The sequence below is a fragment of the Taudactylus pleione genome, unplaced genomic scaffold (assembly GCF_031769625.1).
Source record: "Taudactylus pleione unplaced genomic scaffold, aTauple2 ptg000085l, whole genome shotgun sequence".
Lineage (NCBI taxonomy): Eukaryota > Metazoa > Chordata > Amphibia > Anura > Myobatrachidae > Taudactylus > Taudactylus pleione.
Genome location: NW_028284487.1, coordinates 6,927,923 through 6,947,078, shown reverse-complemented (window position 1 = coordinate 6,947,078; position 19,156 = coordinate 6,927,923). Strand labels below are relative to the sequence as shown.

Genomic DNA, 19,156 nt, shown 5'->3' with positions numbered 1-19,156 from the left:
CTGCTATCTTAAACTGTTCATAAAATCCATATAAAACAAATGTCACTACATTCAGAGTGATATCCTCTAAGAATATAGTCTGACCTGCAGCATGCTAGGATATAGTTTAGACTTATGGGGGGCATCCTCTTAACGATTTTCCCTTGAAATTTGATCTTCCACTCAGATCTTTTGCAAATTGTTCAAACGATAAACTATGTTGTTTCAATCTGTGATTGAGAGCTTTCAGCTATAGTGGGCAGATAGTGGTTCATCGTTTGATCGTTCAGCGTAAACGATTTGTAAGCAATCAAGTGAAATTGACCTACATGTTCAGTCGATGGAGGAGACGATCAAATGACCAGCGGGAGCGCGCATTGTACATCGTTTGAACATCGTTTGCAAATTGTGCAGTAATTGTTTCTAACGATGTACAATGCGCGCTCCCGCTGGTCATTTGATAGTCTCCTCCATCGACTGAACATGCAGGTCAATTTCACTTGATTGGTCGTTCAGCGTAAACGATTTGTAAGCAAACTATGAACCACTATCTGCCCACTATAGCTGAAAGCTCTCAATCACAGATTGAAACAACATAGTTTATCGTTTGAACAATTTGCAAAAGATCTGAGTGGAAGATCATATTTCAAGGGAAAATCGTTAAGAGGTTGGATAGGGATAAAATCGTCTAGTGGATGCCCCCCTTAAGGCTGTGCGCTCTTCAGGACAAGTTCCTTGTTTGGTTGTTATCAGCTGATTAATAATGGGGTCCTGCTCCAGTAGTGTGCCATCCTGTTGCTGAGTGGGTTCTCTATCGCACAAGATTATTAGCTGCATAAGTGCAGTTTTCCTGGGATGCCCTACCTGTAAATTGTAGCATTGGGCCTACATTTCCTAACAAACACTTGTTAGTGACATGATGAAATTTCAGATGTACAACATTCACCACACAATTCCATAGCTTAGAATGTGTTTAAAATATAATTTATGTAGTTCACTCAGACACAAGTTAGTGGTTTCCAGTAATAACTGCTTTAAAGGTCACTGTGCGCTGAAGTAGACCCCATTCTTTATTACTGTATAGTCTGTAGAAAATAATGTAAATGCATGAGATAGGCAAAGCCTTATACCCATTGAATTGCTGAAGCAACTGGTGAGTAGACCAGGGCTGATTTTACCTAGGGGCTGCAGCCCCCTCCCCCTCCAAGTTATATCTGCCACTTCAGTGAGCCAGTTGCAGTCTGTGAATACACTGTGACTGGCAGTGGCTTCCCATTGGTAGCGCTACCTTCCAGGCACACAGGGCAGGCAGCCCCAGGGGGGAGGTGTTCTCCCTCTTGACAATGCCAGTCCTGGCTGTGATTAGCAGAGTGGCTTCCATTGGAAACCACTGCTCTGCTATTCAGGCAGCCCTGCATGGCTTCTAGGAGCTGCAGCTAGTGTTATGCGCAGTGCCAGTCCCTGCAAGATCTATTGCACAGGCGCCACTACTCGGTTGGCCAGCCCATCAGCGGCAGTGCCCCTGCTGCAAACAGGTAGGAGCTGCTGTTGGAAAACACTGAATTTAGCTATAAAGCTACATTCCAATAACAGTAATTATTTATGCAGTACCCACACAAATTATACCAGTTGTGTTACTTCAGAAAACAATGTGTGATTTTGCTGCATGAGAAGAAACTGTCCAAGAAGTGTTTTTTTTATAATTGGAAGCTAATAAAGCAAAAGGTATTTTATTTTTTTTCTTTATAACCCCTAACAAGACTATGGTTCTTTAGGCTTAAATCAGCAAAAAATCAACACACAGGTTTTCATAACAGAATCTGCCTTTGAAAATAATAATAATAATGCATTTTATTTTAAAGTTTGAACAAGCCAAATGTGTAGGAATAATGTTGTACCTCAAAAAGACATGCCATTTTGAAAATAGACAATCACCTAAAGGGACCATTGTCTTTGATGCCAGGATGGCATGTATAAATGTGTCTTACCTGGGAGGGGTGGGATCATCACATTTTCAGAATGACAACTTCAAGCCCCACTGGGCCTGACTAATATAAACTATAAGGGTGTGACGTTTAGGTAAGAGTCCATCCCCATTTGAACACCTGTAAGTGCTTAGGCCAAGTCTGTAGCAGCTAAGAGGCTAACACAGCATAAATAAGAGACAGGACCAGTATTCCTATTTATGCAGCAGTGCCCTCATTCCATGGCACTACCACAAATCTTTCAATGGTCAAATATATGGTAATACTGGAACTGCAGACATTTTCTTGATAACATGCAGGAATAAGCCAATTCTATGATTACATTTTCATCTTATTTCACTGTAGCAAAGAGAAGCAGAACTACTGCATACATATAATCTATCACTGAGTGCAAAATGTGATATGGAGCAAGTTTTACAGAAAAGTTGTGATGGAGACACATGAATGAGCAATACTATTTTAACAAAAATATACCGAAACCCAATTCATCCATATAGTAATCAGAAGTGTCCCATTCTAATCAACTGGTGCATGAACCTGAAAAAGAAGGCAGAATCCAATTAGAAAGACAAAACCTAAAACCATAGTGATAGAGCCATGTCTCAGATAGCAAATGTCCAACAATCACTTAGTGTGTTTAGAATTAAGCCATCCTATTAAGTTCATTTTCAGGTCTATATGGTACCAACAGTGCCTCAAGCTTACTGACTGATCATGTAATATATCTAGCCGTTTCTACAGTCTTTAACAAATTATGCAATTAGGTGCCTCACAGAACATTTTTCCTGTCCGATCCAACTGTAAAGTGCAACAGAATATGCTGGCACTGTATAAATGTTTATCGATGTTACTAAGAGGCCATTTTTTAAGTACCAGGGAGCTATCACAGGGAAGGCTTTACAGGGTGTTTCCCTAAGCTGACTTCTCTTCAGAGCCTATAGTAGGGATGAGCAACAATCAGGCTACCATAACTGTGTTTGTGCTCCGCACGAGCTGCCACAGGCATTTCATATCTATTGCAGTCTGCCCCTAAGTGGCATTTCATATCTATTGCAGTCTGCCCCTAAGTGTCTCACCAGCACTCCACTTGTAGTAGCAGCTATTGCGGAACCTGTGTTGGAATACATGTCTAAATGGAGAACCAATATATTGTTTTACAGTCTCTCTTGTTGCAGTTTAGCATCAGCTGCTCACTCTTTACTTGTCTGAATTCCTGCACAATAATCAATACACCATCCCCCATTAAATCCTTGTGATGTCAGTCATATATATGCCCCTTTTTACTAAGTGGTGATGTAAGGGGCTACACAAAAAAAAAAAAAGCATTTTGATGTTCAAAGATATTTAAATGAAACAAGTAAAAAAGGTTTATTGATGTAATAATGGTTTGTAGACATTTTGTATTTTCAAGAAAGAATTGTTTTGATGCATCTACAGATGTGTCAAATTACTGCCGGCATGCCAGGTCCAGAGCTACTATTTTTTTGCTCGAATGTGTATCTTAGTCACAACGCAAAAGAAAAAAAGGCTTCACGAGACTGCACCGATCTGATATGCTACACTTTCATATCTGCGTGCAACGGAGTCTGAATACAACGTGCTACGATGTAGCTGCTGCATTGTTTTCTCAGTCCCGCTGTATAGAGTCACTCAGTAGCACACAAGTATCATATCAAATTGATCAGTGCAGTCTTGTGAAGTGGTTTTTAAGATGCACAGTCCAGCAAAAAAGACGCAACACTGCGCGGCGCTCGGAGTCATGCTGCATGGCATAGAGGCTAGGCGTATGAGGACACATCTGTACTATGGCTGGAGGCACTGGTTGTGAGAGTTGCTATGGTAACTGCTGGGTACAGATAGATGCTGGGTGAGTAATTGTGAGGTAACAGAATGAGAATCTGTACTATGGCTGAAGGCACTGTGTGTGTGAGTTGCTATGGTAACTGCTGGGTACAGAGAGATGCTGGGGGAGTAATTGTGAGGTAACAGAATGAGAATCTGTACTAGGGCTGGAGGCACTGGCTGTGTGAGTTGCTATGGTAACTGCTGGGTACAGAGAGATGCTGAGAGTAATTGTGAGGTAACAGAATGAGAATCTGTACTATGGCTGGAGGCACTGGCTGTGTGAGTTGCTATGGTAACTGCTGGGTACAGAGAGATGCTGGGTGAGTAATTGTGAGGTAACAGAATGAGAATCTGTACTATGGCTGGAGGCACTGGCTGTGTGAGTTGCTATGGTAACTGCTGGGTACAGAGAGATGCTGGGTGAGTAATTGTGAGGTAACAGAATGAGAACTGATGCATCACAATTACCTGACAGGAAAGAAAAGGAGAAAGCAAATGCTGACAGGAGGCAGCTGAGGAGAGAAGTGAGATTGGAGAGGACACAGCAATAAGACGCACACCAGCAGGGGAGGAAGATGTCACTTCTTATTGGGTCCTGTGTAAATCTAGATCTCCTCAGAAGGAAACTTAAGATAAGTTGCTCTTTCCAAAATTAAGAACTATTATTAGATTGCTGAGGCAGTATTGGAGTTAGGGATAGTTCATCTACGAACAATCTAGTCTTATAAAGAGTATTGGCATGTTTAAAACGTTTGTTCATAAGCGTGACGTCAGGTCAGAACTGTGATTAAAAAAATATGTTCTCCTAATTACACAATATTTTATAATGCTTTACGTATATGACCGTTCAGCAGTTTTCTAGCTGTTGCTGTGTTACTTCTAGTCTTTACATAAGTGTTTATAGAAGTAATAATACAGTTTAATAATAATAAAAGTCTAGGCCAGTTAAAGTTTATGTTTAGCATCTAAACCTTTATGAAGTAACCAATGTGTAAATGTGGAATCTAGAATAGTACTTCATCAATTGTAGCACAATCCTGAATCCCCCTCTGGAGACTGCTACACTAATCAGGTGTAACACAATATATTTTTAGTAACAATAAGCCACAGTAAATAAACAGCGTACCTATATATTTACATAGTAAAACACCCTCTATTAAATGATGGTATCACAAATTAGGCCTGTCAGCGTCATTATAGGCAAAAACCCATTTGGAGTGTAGCAATTGTCATTGTTCTAAGCAACATTTTGGGAGTCCCTTCCTACAGTACATATATTTTAGGAACATTGAGGCTTTAAAGAGAAGCTGGTACTAGGTTTAGAGGATCTTACCATAGAAGCTATTTTTGGCCATGCCAGTGACATTACCAAAACATCATCTGCTGAGGGTACTGTCTCCAGGTTCCATTGTGTGAGGGATTGAAAAGTGGACCTGACAGTCAGAGTACGATCCTATAACCAGGAGAATGAACAGTGTAAATGGCAGCGAGCCACAAATGTTTCAGAAGTTTACGATTAAATGTATATGAAAGAACTTTTTTATAATTTTAGCATAATTAATATCTGATACTTGAGAGAAAAAATAACTAGTAATCCCAAAACAGGAGTATACATTAGAAATCATACGTAAATATGCCATTACCTCTTCTTCAGAACAGGGTTTGTGATCTTCCTTCAGGACGACCCCCATATAGCCTGCAGGAACAGTGACTTCCTGTCCTCTAAGTATTCTGCCTCTGAAGGAAACTTCTTTTCCTAGGTCATAATGGATACTAACAGAAATGAAGTGCAGTACTAAGAGACATTGGAGTGGTCTATGAGAAGGAAAACAATGCATAGAATACACTGGTAGCTGCCTGTTCTAGCCATGATATTATTCCTTTCACATAATGCCAGGATAACATAGTAAATCTGCCCCTAAGACTACAAAACTGTCAGTTTTTCAAAGTTGCTGATGATTGACAGCTTTGATTGATGGGTTTCAAATAAGCCTGATTTAACTTTACTATTGCCCTTTGAAAACCATTGGTCAAACCAGATGATCAGCAGATTTGAAAACCAGATAGTAAATTTGCACCCTAAAGCTGGGTACACACTATATGATGTTAGTAAATTTTGCGATCCACGATGAATTGCAACGAGCATCGTACAGTGTGTACCCCCCAACTCATTGATGGTGTGGTCACATCTTCCCATCTGATGTGCTGCACATCAAATGGGACGATGAGGTGTAGTTCAATTAAGCATGTAACAATATATTGCGTTACTTTGGGAACCACTGCATTACACGATCTGTGGCACCCTGTGGTGCCTGGGGACACTTGCAGGGGTGCCTCAGGTTGGTGACCTAGCACCAAATTATTTATGATCAATGTAATGTAAATATTTGGACAAACAGAAGCGCAAACCTGTCCACAACCACATGACTGAACCTAAGGATGACAGGGAAGCTCAATTTACTTAATCAAATTTTTCTCAATAACAAACTTTTGGCTCGGGTGCCGTGAAAACAATGCCGATACTCTAGGGCAGGAGTAGCCAACCTGCGGCTCTCGAGCCGCGTGCAGTAAAAAGGCGGCTCCTCCACACTGGAACTGGGATCACTGGTCTCTAAAGGGATGCTTCAGAGGCCAGCGTTCCCAGTGATGCATTGCACGGGTGACATCACCCGCGATGTGAGGAGCCTACCCTGTGCGCCTGCTGGATCTAGTTAGATCCAGTCAGAGCGAGGCAGCGTCAGCCAGAGCAAGCGTGGTCAGGTAAGTACTGGGCTAGGGGTACTGCTTAAGGGGCACTACTTTAGGCAGCACAAATACAAGGGGCACTGCCTAAGGAGCACAACTACTGGGGGCATTGCATAAGGGGCACAACTACAGGGGAGCACTGCATATGGGGCACAGCATAATGGGCACTGGCTAAAGCTGGCCACACACTAGACCAACTTACATCCAACCAGCCAACTTGTTGATTGGTTGGAATGAAAATCTGGTAACGTATGGGAGTAAATAATGAAAAGCAATTTGCTCCTAAATGCCAGAAAACAGATTAAAATGGTAATTCAAACAAGCTTGTTAAATGTTTGATCTAAACTATTTGTTCAAACAACAGTTTTGGTCCATTTTCCAGTGTTTGGGAGCAAATTGCTGATTGTATACCTTACCGGATTTTCATTCCAACCAATCAACTAGTTGGCTGGTTGGACAGATAATCTTTAGATGTGTGGCCAGCTTTACTCAATGTATTTTATATGGATCTGACTTGTTTGTGTATTTTTTGTTGAACGTGGCTATTTCAATGTTTTCTATATTGCTCTGGCTTTTTCTTTCACTTAAACTTTCCAATATATTTTCACTGTTAATGTAAGTTGTGTATTTTCAATGTTGTTGGGCTCACCATCAGCATGACTAAAAACGGGGGTGTGACAAGGTCATGCTCCTGCGAATGTCATACCAAAGGCGTGTGCACAAAATGGGGTGTGGCCTTGTGACAGCTAGGCCACGGCCCATTTTTGCACACGCGCCTTTCATCAGCTCTTCAACTTGACCATACATATTTTTTGGCTCTTTGCCTCTGACTGGTTTGTCACCCCTGCTCTAGGACACCATGATTCAAAAAAAGTTTGGGAACCACTGGTGTAATGTACACGGTAATGCAACATACCAATACATTACATTGTGGCTGCACTTGGGTCGGTGCATCGTGGAATGTGTACCCAGCTTTAGTGTTCAAAATGTAATGATGGTTCAAGCCAAAATGGCATTTAAAAAAAACATTATCCTGAGCTAGGTACCTGCCAGGCATTGCAGAAATTTTATGTAAAGACAAAAGCAAAGCAGTCTTAATTATTTGTATATGTTGGCATTTTACAAATTATTATCAACTAACTAAGCATGTTCTCTAATGCAATTTTGAGCAGTATTATGATTTAATCAGGGAATTTGGGGTCAATTAGTTTCAGGATTCAGCTTTCCTTTCGCTGCAACTATTTATGTACAATTTGCAGAAATACAGTGAGGGTTTTGGAGATAGATGTGCTAACTTAACACTTACAGCAGTATCCAATTAGTCCCATACTTTGTTCGGACGCTAATGGATCCCCCAGGGCTATCCATTTAGCCCCGAAGTCCAGGTCGACGTGGCACTTTTCTGGGGATTTTTTTTTCTTCTGCCAGCGCAATGGCGAAAACACATAGGTCTGTGAACTTATCACGGATCCTATGTGGCTTCAGGCGAATTATCTTATTTGTTTGTCCGCAACAAATAAGATGGGGTGAAAAACAAGTTGGCGAAAAATGTAGATTATTGCTGAAAAATCCCTGGTTTTCGCCCCCCACACACACACAAAAAATAAAAAAAACAGGGCTAATTAGATAACCCCCCTTAGTGAAAATTCCAAATAAAAGTTTTGTAGGTACTTTTATCGAGTACACAGGAGGTCCTGAATGGTGTTACATTTGTAAAAATTTATTTTTTTTATTATGCATGGAAAATCAACAGTCTAAGCCAGTGGTTCCCAAACTGTGCGCTTAGGCACCCTGGGGTGCCTCAGGTTGTTGGTCCAGCACCAAGTCAAATTATTTATATTCAATGTAATGTAAAATATGTGGACAAGCAGAAGCGCAAACCTGTCCACAACCACATAACTGACCCTAAGACTTAACAGGTCAGCACAATTTACTTCACTACATTTTTTTCTGAATTTCTCAATAACAAACTTTTGGATTAGGGGTGCCGTGCAAACAATGCCGATACTCTAGGGCACCGTGATTTAAAAAAAGTTTGGGAACCACTGGTCTAAGCGAATACAACACTACTGCATAAATGTAACAGGAACTTCATACTGCTTGAGAGCAACATTACCTAATGAATGGTTGCATCTTACAAAGTCTCTCACATATATTTTAACAAGCTTTTTTAGGCACACTATCATTTTATTAGTGTGGCAATATATTATTTAAGAATTTCTTACCGGAACACAGGTTCCAGAACAGTAAATCCTTGCACTACCACTTTACTTCTGGGTTTGGGCCCAGCTTGCCTAGTGTTCGTGTGCAAATACAGGCTAATGGTGATGGATACTTAAGATCCCTCAGAGAAAAAATTGCTAAATTGTAGCCCACAGGCCACAGCTCCAAAGCTATCGGGAACAAATTCTGAGAAGCTAAGCATTCAAAGCTTAGTAAATTGGGCATTTTTGCCTTGTAGAAAGCCATGGGAACTGCTTTTGTGATCAGAAACAGGTTCTGTCCCAGATTAGGGATGGCCAATGAAGGATCTACCATTTATTGCAGAAGCCCCCCCCCCCAGTTTGTCCACTTAAGGTGCCCACACACATACCGATCTGCACACGATCCCACGATGTGTGCGATTTCCCCTGAACTCTCCCCCGGCAGCTCCTACACACGATTTGGAGTAAAAAGCATTAAGATCTATCGTGCGTCTTAACTTTTTTTTTTTTTTCCGCCAGTGCATTTTGTCCCAGATTGTCAGATCTGCCCTACTGCACGGCAGATCTGATGATGCGATGTGCGACCAGTGGGGATGCGCATCGCATCGTGAGTTAGGACTCACGATTTGGCCATATTTTACACGATCTGTTGTCACAATTTGTCGGAATCAGCCAGATCGTGTAAAATATCGCTGTGTGTGGGCACCTTTAGTCCCAGTCCTTCTCCTGTCATCGTTCCTTAGCCCCATCCTCTCCTCTGACTGACCCACCCTATTACATATACACATTGTGCCACTCACTGATGGCTCAGACCATCAATGGTTTCCTGCGATTTGTGGACAGTACCGATGGTGCCTCTCCCTGGTGAAACCATTCAATGTCCATTTCAAGCGTGGATCTTGTTGATGGGTTTATAGTGAGTGATTTCTGACTAGTCTAGTGTTATGATACTAATAACTCACTGCAGAAGGTCATGTTGGGAGTTGTAGTACACGGCCCCCAGGCCAAGCAACTCACCTCCCAAGGACTCCCTCACGGCAGGTACAAAGAACTCATTGACTTTAGCGGCCCCTTGGCTCTGGATGTGGAAGGGCAGGAGGTGCAGGGGCTCCTGGGCAGCGGAGTGCAGGGTGCTGAGCACCAGCCGGGCACATGGGTTACTGCGGCTCTCTGTCATACCTGCGGGAGACATAGTATTGCTGTCTGTGTATACAGTCACATAGCGGCATTATGCACCCTCAGCCTCCCAGCACTCACCTCCTGCAGTGCTACCTACACGGCGGCTCACACAGCTGTGCCTCTATTCTCCCGCCGCCGCCAGAGCGGAAACTAAGCAGGAAGTGACGTTGTCGATCTCGCTATGTATGCTGGGAATTGTAGTTGCCGCACATCGTGTGCAGGCAAAGTAAGACAGGACTAGAATGTGTGTAGATGTGATGCAGAAGCCACACGCCTAGAGCAGATAGCGGCTAATGTAGCGCTATATAATGTCAGTTAGCAGCTACGGGGAAAAAAGAAAAAAAAAAAATCATTTGTCAGAAGTGGGATTCGAACCCACGCCTCCAGAGGAGACTGCGACCTGAACGCAGCGCCTTAGACCGCTCGGCCATCCTGACAGATACTTGGAGGAAGGCGCTGGTTAGTACTCAGTCACCTCCGAGTGTCCCTGTGTAACATCATTGTATATAGCGCTACATCGTTATATATGTGGCTCCATGGCTGCTCTTCCCACCTCCCTCTTACAGTCCAGGTTTTCCGGATCCCCATGTGTGATCACATCACAGGTGTTTGAATTAAAACGACTGAGGCTGTAGTGACATCGCCTGCCCTGGCCAGCATAGGTGACCTACAACTAAGGGTGGGAAAGGGGGGGGGGGGAGGAAACATTATATCAAAGTATTGTTCCAGCCACTGCCCCAACCTATATCCCGGTGTAAGCTGCCCACTATGCCCCCCGGGAAAGCCAAATTCACAGTGAGTCTCAGTGCATGAGACTAGCCCCCCCAGCACACACACACACATCTTCTTATGGGTCACACATTCCCTCACCCATTTATATACCTCCTCCCTCATCTATCTATATATATATATATATATATATATATATATATATATATATATATATATATATATATGCCTTCTCCCTCACCCATATATACCTATGCTTTCTCCCTCACCTATATATATATGTGTATATATATATGTATGTATGCCTTCTCCCTCACCCATATATACCTATGCTTTCTCCCTCACCTATATACATATGTATATATATCTATCTATGCCTTCTCCCTCACCCATGTATACCTATGCTTTCTCCCTCACCTATATATATATATGTATATATATATATATATATATATATCTATGCCTTCCCCCTCACCCATATATACCTATGCTTTCTCCCTCACCTATATATATATATATATATATATATATATATATATATATATATATATATATATGCCTTCTCCCTCCCCCATATACACCTATGCTTTCTCCCTCACCTATATATATGTATATATATGCCTTCTCCCTCCCCCATATACACCTATGCTTTCTCCCTCACCTATATATATGTATATATATGCCTTCTCCCTCACCAATATACACCTATGCTTTCTCCCTCACCTATATATATATATATCTATGCCTTCTCCCTCACCCATATACACCTATGCTTTCTCCCTCACCTATATATACCTATGCTTTCTCCCTCACCTATATATATATATGTATATATATGCCTTCTCCCTCACCCATATACACCTATGCTTTCTCCCTCACCGTCACGCTCTGTCCGTCCTAAAGCCGAGTAGAGAGTGTGCATGAGGTGACATCAAGTGTCAGGATGGCCGAGCGGTCTAAGGCGCCAGACTCAAGATTATAACTTCCCTACATGGGTGTTCTGGTCTCCGTATGGAGGCGTGGGTTCAAATCCCACTTCTGACATCACTTTTTTTTTTGTTGTGTTTTATTGTTATCTTCAAAATATCTCTGATTTATTATTAAACAGTATAGATAAAGCTTAGCATTCCCATTATCCTGCGTTATTTGTCTCTGTACATGTTCCCACAGTATACCTGCTAGCGGCTGCTATAGAGCAAGGAGCTGGCTGATACCATTAGTGGGCACATAGGGCCCCCATCACCCCTGCTGCTGGAATTAAGCGTTGCCACAAGCTGGTTGACCTGATGGCCCTAACTCAGTCAATATGCTGCTTGTTGGAAGCGCCCCCACCCCCTTACATTACTCTATGCCGGGGAGAGGAGTTGGAGTAACATACCGATAGCAAGCACCTGATACTGCCTAATGCTGTCTGATTACGTGTAGAGCAGGTCAATCCTCGTTAGTATAGTGGTAAGTATCCCCGCCTGTCACGCGGGAGACCGGGGTTCGATTCCCCGACGGGGAGGTCATGATTTTTCCCCCCCCCCCACAGTCTTTAGTATAAATATTTTCTTTTTAAATAAAACCAGACACAGCGCGCAATATATTTCCAATACTTTTATTATATTTCTCCTTATATAATCATGCCATCCTCTTCTGTAAGTATAGCAGGTCCCATAACATTTGTTTTGTTTCTTTTGCTTTTTGAGTTGTCTAGATATAGTGTTATAGGTGTTGGCATTACCCATTATTGCAAAAAAAAAAAAAAAAGAATTCCTATAAAGAGGTATGGTGTCACATGCTGTGGCTGGAGGGAATGCCTGAAGAAAACCTATTGCGTGAGTTGCACAGATCTGGCAGGAAACTAGTGTGTGCAACTGTATGGCCTGAGCAAAACAAGGTCCCACCGAGATTTGAACTCGGATCGCTGGATTCAAAGTCCAGAGTGCTAACCATTACACCATGGAACCAAACATGGAAGCCAGGCTGACACATTTCTATTATAATGTACCATAATATTCAGAATTTGAGTTCCTTGAAGATAAATGACTAATTATGTTAAAAATGTATTACGGTCTACTTTGTTTTACACTTATATATTCACTCTGATAAGCAAAGTAAAGCTAAAATATCGAACTAAAATTATTAGGTCCATTAATGGACATTATTCATAGTAAAAAAAATGTGCACAAACTAATGGGAGTCCTGTCAGTAGAGGAGCTGAATACCACCTTATGGGCCTGAACCAGAGATGTATGCTAATGCCACCACAGCTACGAATTTCTAGGCAGTGGCTGTGCGAAACTATGCAGATGTCGCAGGCGCTGGGATTTGTTTTGAAATGCCCAGCAATGGCTTTGGAAATCCAAGCAAATGTGTAGAAAGACCCAGCATCGCTGGCAGATCAGTCAGTAATCAGTCTTCTGATTAACCCTATGGTCACGGGAACTGAGATGCCTTAGCCATTTGTAGTGCGTACGGGAACGCTGCCGCATGCCAAGACACTCCCCTAAACTGCTTAATACATGCCTTCCTTTGAGTCACCATACCCACATTGCTGCCCACAAACAGTGCCTGCATGTCTAGTACATCCTCACTGCGAGCAACAACGGTAATGATATTGGACGCATGCGCAGTGCGTCTCAGTCACATGTGCAGATTACCGATATTCATTTAAATGCGTAAACACCATCATTGTGTCCATCTCTGAATCAGGCTCTATATCAAAATCACCGATCACTACTCCATACCCCAGTGTTTTACAAATCCAGTCCTCAGGTAGAGACAGCCATTGACCATCGATGGTTAGCAACCATTGATGGTTTACAACCTATGGTTGATGGTTTCGCCATCTAATACAGAGATACAACGGTTCCCCACCAGAAAAGAGTGCAGCAATATCTTCCTAAGAGCTGTAACTACAGGTTTCAAACTCCAGTATATCATATGAAACATTCTCTACCTAATGTTATATTTTATTCCATGCAGTAAGTAACCAAACATTACAGTGGGCGCTTGTGCCCCCTTATCACTAGAAAAGAAATAATGGTGCCGTCATATGCACAGTACATCTCAAAGACTCTGCCCTGTGCCAGGTTCTTGTGCGCATGAGCAATAATCTGGCATTATATTCGGAAATATGGAGTTGGTGCTAAATTTCATGTGATTACTTCTGGAATATGGGGACGGCACCATATTTCTGGAGATATTAGAGGAATAATGCCAGGGGATGCCCAGGACGTAAGTAACAGATATAGGTGTAGGGTGTGCGGTGGGGGCCCTACTGGACCCAGGGGCCTGTGTGTACCGCATACCCTACACCCATTATAGACACGACACTGAGCTACAGTATGAACTTTGGCCCTCATTCAGAGCCACTCGCTAGCGGCAGTACGCTCGTTCCGAGCGATGTTCGCACATCTGCGCATGCGTACGGATCGTTATACGCATGCGCGAACCAGTCAGTGCGGCTGAAATTCATGTGCTCGCAATATAGCGAATGCCTGCTATTTTGAGTGACAGAATGAGGCGTATGTGGGTGGTAACAGGGGAAGGTGCTTGAAAATGGGGAGTGGAGATCCGATCGCAGGCGTGCTTAAAGGTCAAAACGGGCGTTTTATGGGTGTGCATAATTAATACAGCAGCGTCATTGACCACGTCACTGGGTTATTTTATAGCCAGAACTGCTCGCAAGATTGTGGTAGCAAAAACCAACCACAAGAATAGCGAGCAGTTCATACGCTGGTCGATGTACTCGATTAATCTAATAAATAGCGGACATGACGTATGGTGCGAGGGGCCAGGGGGCGTTTTTAACAAATAAACGAGCGTATGTTTTGCTCGCTCGTTCAGACTTAGAGGTGTGAACAGACTGCAATTTGCGAACGGATCATTTGAATAGCCACCCCTTGTTTTTGAACGAACGACCGCAAATAGCGAACGGCTCTGAATCAGGCCCTTTGTTCCTACCTTTGGAGGAGGGTCTGAGTTAACAGGTGCCTCTGCTCTATATTAGTACATTACCTAGAATCCTGATATATGAGTTATGTCCCCATACTGAGCTATACTGGGAATCTTGTCTTGAGAACTGCTAAATATTTGAAGAAATTATGTTTGGCTGTTAAGCCCAGCTTTATGGAAAAGCCATTAGGGCCACACCTAGGGTGGAGAATTGATAAAGATTAACAGGAAAAAGTTAAACACTTTGATTCTATATTTGTTCATAATAATATTCTTGTACAATATCCCTTTAAGTATATTTTCTCTGCTACTGGTTCATATCTGTACTTGTTATGATGAGCAGTCAAAGGTTTCAGATTTTTTTCCCAAATGTCTATTTAAAATTCTGATAGCCCTTACAAAACACATGACGTAGTCGGCAGGATTTGAACCTGCGCGGGGAAACCCCAATGGATTTCAAGTCCATCGCCATAACCACTCGGCCACGACTACCTACCGAAAACTAATATATGTAACAACAAGGTCTACAAAATGATTCATAATTACAAGGAGAGTTGGTTGCATAGAGGTACACAAGCAAAAACAATATGTTTTAAGCTGTATTTTTTCTGTCTTGAAACACACAGGAAGTACACAATTGTGATTAGGAGACTTGGGATACCAGGTCTGCAAGAGCGGTGAATGTACGGAGAGATCTGTCTGATTTCAGATGGATCTCTTGTATCAGGAGTAGTTCTGGTGTATATGTGCACTGATACAATCTACCTTCACAAGTGGATGTATGGTATAGGTAAAGATTTGCATTTGTTTCTGAGCAGGTAATATGGCCACAGATGCAGCTGAAATGTGTGCAACTCTGAATCAGATCGAAAGTAGTGTCAGCCTCAACTACACTTCAATATTAAAGTGTCTTAATTGTTTCATAGGGAACAATTTATGACACTGGGCAGAATTTTCTACAACACAAAAGACATTTAGGCAGTAAGCTTTACATCCTGGAGCCTGTTAGTGAAATCTAATAACAGGTTAAGAGCAGGGGTGTATCTAGGGATCCGAGCGCCCCTGGCAGTGTAATGGACTGGCACCCCCCTCCCCTCATACTTTCAGGCAGTGCCCCCAGTAGTAGTCCCCCCAGTGCAGTGCCCCCAGTAAAAGTCCCCCCCGATGCAGTGCCCCAGTTGTAGTCCCCAATATGCTGTGCCCCCAGTAGTAGTCCCCCCTATGCAGTGCCTCCAGTAGCAGCCACTCCCCTATGCATTGCCCCCAGTAGTAATCCCCCTTATGCTGCATTGCCCCCAGTAGTAATCCCCCCTATGCTGCATTGTCCCCAGTAGTAATCCCCCCTATGCTGCATTGCTCCCAGTAGTAGTCCCCCCTATACAGTGCCCCTAGTAGTAATCTCCCCTATGCTACAGTGCCCCCAGTAGTAGCCCCCCCTATACAGTGCCCCCAGTAGTAGTCCCCCCTATAAAGTGCCCCCAGTAGCAGGCCCCCCCAATAAAGTGCACCCAGTAGCGGCCACCCCCTAAACAGTGCCCCCCTCCCCCCATGCCAGGCTTACACACACACACACAGAAAAAAAACAACTTACCTGATCCCCGCTCCTGCCGACGACCACCGCTGCCCACTCCTCCGGGCCCGCTCTCGCTCTGCACTATGGGATGGGAGAGACGTCATGACGTCCCTCCCATCACCCGCTGTGGGGGAAGCCGGAAGACGGAGCTCATGAGTGAGCTCCAGCCGACTCCCTCCGTGGACGACGCAGCAGCCAATGAAAGTCTGTCTGACTCTAATTGGCTGGCTGCTATAACACACAGCCACCGCTGTGTGTTTGTAACTGTGTAGGGCAGACCGCTCTCACTGCAGTCTGCCCTACACTTGTGGGGCCTGGGGCACTAGCAGTGGGTGCGGTGCAAGGCACCGGCTGCACCGCCGCTAGCCCCGGCCTGATTTTACCCCTTGGCTGCTGGTGGCACTGCCGGATGGTGCCCCATTTGCTGGTGCCCCTGGCGAGTGCCATCCTGGCCAATGGGTAGATACGCCCCTGGTCAAGAGCAACAAACCATCAAGACTCTACCATATTAGAGAAAGTGCTGGAAACCATTTTTTTGGACTAGCCAGCTGGCCCAGGCATGCCAGAGTTTATATTTTAGATTGCACTTTCTATCCCTATGCAATCATTGTCAGCTTGATTTTGTGAAGTGTGAAGTAAACAACATCCTCGGTGCCTGCACACAGTTACACCTCTCCGTTAATGTATCAAGGGGAAATAGAACATTTATATAAGTAATTGCTACAATTGGCAGCATGCTGTGTGGGAGATAGAAGGGGCCACACTGCTGCTTGTGTGCTATAAAGAGTCTACATTTACTACAAAAGGCCCATGCTGCTGCATGTGGGAAACAAAGGAGCTATGCTTCTGTGTGTGGGCTATAAAGGAGCCATGCTGCTCTGTGCGGGCTATAAAGGAACCAAGCTACTATTTGTGGGCTATAAAGGAGCCATACTGCTGTTTGTGTACTATTAAAGGGCCATGCTGCTGTGTGTGGGCTATAGAGGGGCCATGCTGCTGTGTGTGGGCTATAAAGGAGCCATGCTGCTCTGTGCGGGCTATATAGGAACCAAGCTACTATTTGTGGGCTATAAAGGAGCCATACTGCTGTTTGTGTACTATTAAAGGGCCATGCTGCTGTGTGTGGGCTATAGAGGAGCCATGCTGCTGTGTGTGGGCTATAAAGGGGCCATGCTGCTCTGTGCGGGCTATAGAGGAACCGAGTTACTATTTGTGGGCTATAAAGGAGCCATACTGCTGTTTGTGTACTATTAAAGGGCCATGCTGCTGTGTGTGGGCTATAGAGGGGACATGCTGCTGTGTGTGGGCTATAAAGGGGCCATGCTGCTCTGTGCGGGCTATAGAGGAACCGAGCTACTATTTGTGGGCTATAAAGGAGCCATACTGCTGTTTGTGTACTATTAAAGGGCCATGCTGCTGTGTGTGGGCCACAAATCACCCAGGCCTATTTACAATGGGTCAGGGTGTGCGGTACAGGGTTGCCCGGCACCACACACCCTGCACCCAGAGTTATACTAACTTTGTTCCTGTAAGTAGATCCCTCCTCTTCCGCTGCGCCATCTAATTACTGATGAGTGGCCAACATAACTTTTAGCAAAGTGCTGCAGACTGCAGAGGGTCACATACAGAGTAAGCAATGAGAAAGGGATTCAGATGGTTCCAAACAAGAGTTTTAAAGGAAAGGAGAAGAGAGAAATAGGGAGGTAGTTGGAGAGAGTAGTGGGGTGAAGAGAAGATTTTTGGAGAAGAGATGTTTGGTTCTTAATTAGAGATGTTTGGTTCTTGATTAGAGATATTTGGAGCCGGAGGAGATAAATCTGGTGGAGAGGGATGAATAGAATGGGTTAGCAGAAGGAATGACAAATCTGATACCTAGTTGCTAATAGTTTTGTCAATAGCTTTGTATTTTTATTGATTAAACTTATTGGTCTGTGAACTTCCGGTGGGCGTGGCATCCAGCATGGCCGCACTTTTACCACTCTCCTTACAAAGGCTTTTATAATCTTTCATAACCCTCTGATTATACTGCCTTTTGATACTCCATCTAAGAAATAGCACCTGAAGAAAGTGTGGAGGAATATCTTGCTGCTTTTACAGTGTGGGGAGATTTTTAAACGACCGGAGTTCAGCCATTAATAGCAGTGGCGTATTGGAGCAGAGGACGGCGCGTTGCTGTCCGCGGCGCTGTCCCTACATTGCCCAGCCAGAATTTTATTTGGCTTGGATATTTGATCTCCGGAGTGGATATTGGAGACAAACACCCCTTCCTCACACAACACCAGTGACTTATCTGGAGGCTGCATAGCCCCGCACATCGGCAGTCTGCTGCCGAAAACGGAGAGTTGCTCTGAAGGATCCCCGCAAACCTACTTGCCTCATCGGAGCTGGTGGCGTCGGCTGAGCCATTGCAGGGCTGTGGACGCTGTGAGCCTGCTTCTGGCTGCTGTCCTGATGGCCGTCTGACAATGCGGACTGGGCTGCTGTCACCGCGGACTCCCAGGTCTCCTGTGCCTTCAGCCGCTGTGAGGAGATTTACTGCCGCGAGGTGCGAGGCATCCTGCACCCGGCTTCCCCCCCCTGTGACCCGCTTTGCTCTGCGTCCCTTGCGGAACTTTGTCCACCTGCTGCAGTGCAGAGGCCCAAAGTGCTCTCCCCCGTGGTGAGTGTGTACCCGGACTGCTTCACATTCGGAGGACGCACAGCTGACTGCTGTAGATCTGGCTGTTGGGTGGAGTGGCTTGTCACTCCTTGCCGATGGAGCGCCTGTACCCAGCCCCCCTTTACACTACAAGATACTGCATGGTGACCCTCTTATCTGCATCTTGTGAAGCACAGTTCTTCCCCCTGTGCCCCGTGCCCCCTGCTTCACTGGTACTCTACCTGCGAGGGCTGAAGACGGCTGCTGATTGTCGGTTGATGCCTGGCTCTGCTGTGTATCCAGTTGCCTCACATTAATAGGAGATCACACTGGAAAC

At 44.2% G+C, this 19,156-nt stretch overlaps 1 protein-coding gene and 5 non-coding genes across 6 annotated transcripts; 2 read left to right on the top strand and 4 right to left on the bottom strand.

Moving 5' to 3' along the window:
* Positions 1 to 1,800: 1,800 nt before the first annotated feature.
* Positions 1,801 to 10,118, bottom strand: RNASEH2C (ribonuclease H2 subunit C). The gene is made up of 5 exons (XM_088468341.1): positions 10,016 to 10,118; positions 9,776 to 9,937; positions 5,453 to 5,565; positions 5,143 to 5,262; positions 1,801 to 2,501 (listed from the first exon to the last, which is right to left on the bottom strand). The coding sequence occupies exons 2-5, from the start codon at positions 9,933 to 9,935 to the stop codon at positions 2,481 to 2,483; spliced, it is 414 nt and encodes a 137-aa protein (XP_088324467.1). The 5' UTR covers positions 9,936 to 9,937; positions 10,016 to 10,118; the 3' UTR covers positions 1,801 to 2,480.
* A 173-nt stretch (positions 10,119 to 10,291) lies between these two features.
* Positions 10,292 to 10,374, bottom strand: TRNAL-CAG (transfer RNA leucine (anticodon CAG)). Its single transcript has one exon. It is a non-coding gene; the product is annotated as a tRNA-Leu (tRNA).
* Positions 10,375 to 11,603: 1,229 nt separating this feature from the next.
* TRNAL-CAA (transfer RNA leucine (anticodon CAA)) lies at positions 11,604 to 11,710 on the top strand. The gene is made up of 2 exons: positions 11,604 to 11,641; positions 11,665 to 11,710. It is a non-coding gene; the product is annotated as a tRNA-Leu (tRNA).
* Positions 11,711 to 12,101: 391 nt separating this feature from the next.
* Positions 12,102 to 12,173, top strand: TRNAD-GUC (transfer RNA aspartic acid (anticodon GUC)). Its single transcript has one exon. It is a non-coding gene; the product is annotated as a tRNA-Asp (tRNA).
* A 373-nt stretch (positions 12,174 to 12,546) lies between these two features.
* On the bottom strand, positions 12,547 to 12,618 carry TRNAQ-UUG (transfer RNA glutamine (anticodon UUG)). Its single transcript has one exon. It is a non-coding gene; the product is annotated as a tRNA-Gln (tRNA).
* A 2,400-nt stretch (positions 12,619 to 15,018) lies between these two features.
* Positions 15,019 to 15,100, bottom strand: TRNAS-UGA (transfer RNA serine (anticodon UGA)). Its single transcript has one exon. It is a non-coding gene; the product is annotated as a tRNA-Ser (tRNA).
* Between the last annotated feature and the right edge of the window lie 4,056 nt (positions 15,101 to 19,156).

What these genes read in the sequence shown, in the direction of transcription:
- RNASEH2C (XM_088468341.1), bottom strand. Translation starts at nt 9,935, where the DNA reads ATGACAGAGAGCCGCAGTAACCCATGTGCCCGGCTGGTGCTCAGCACC. An exon ending in AACCCTGTTCTGAAGAAGAG is followed by an intron (nt 5,263 to 5,452) that starts GTAATGGCATAT and finishes TCCTGGTTATAG; the next exon opens with GATCGTACTCTGACTGTCAG. An exon ending in GGCCAAAAATAGCTTCTATG is followed by an intron (nt 2,502 to 5,142) that starts GTAAGATCCTCT and finishes CTTCTTTTTCAG; the next exon opens with GTTCATGCACCAGTTGATTA.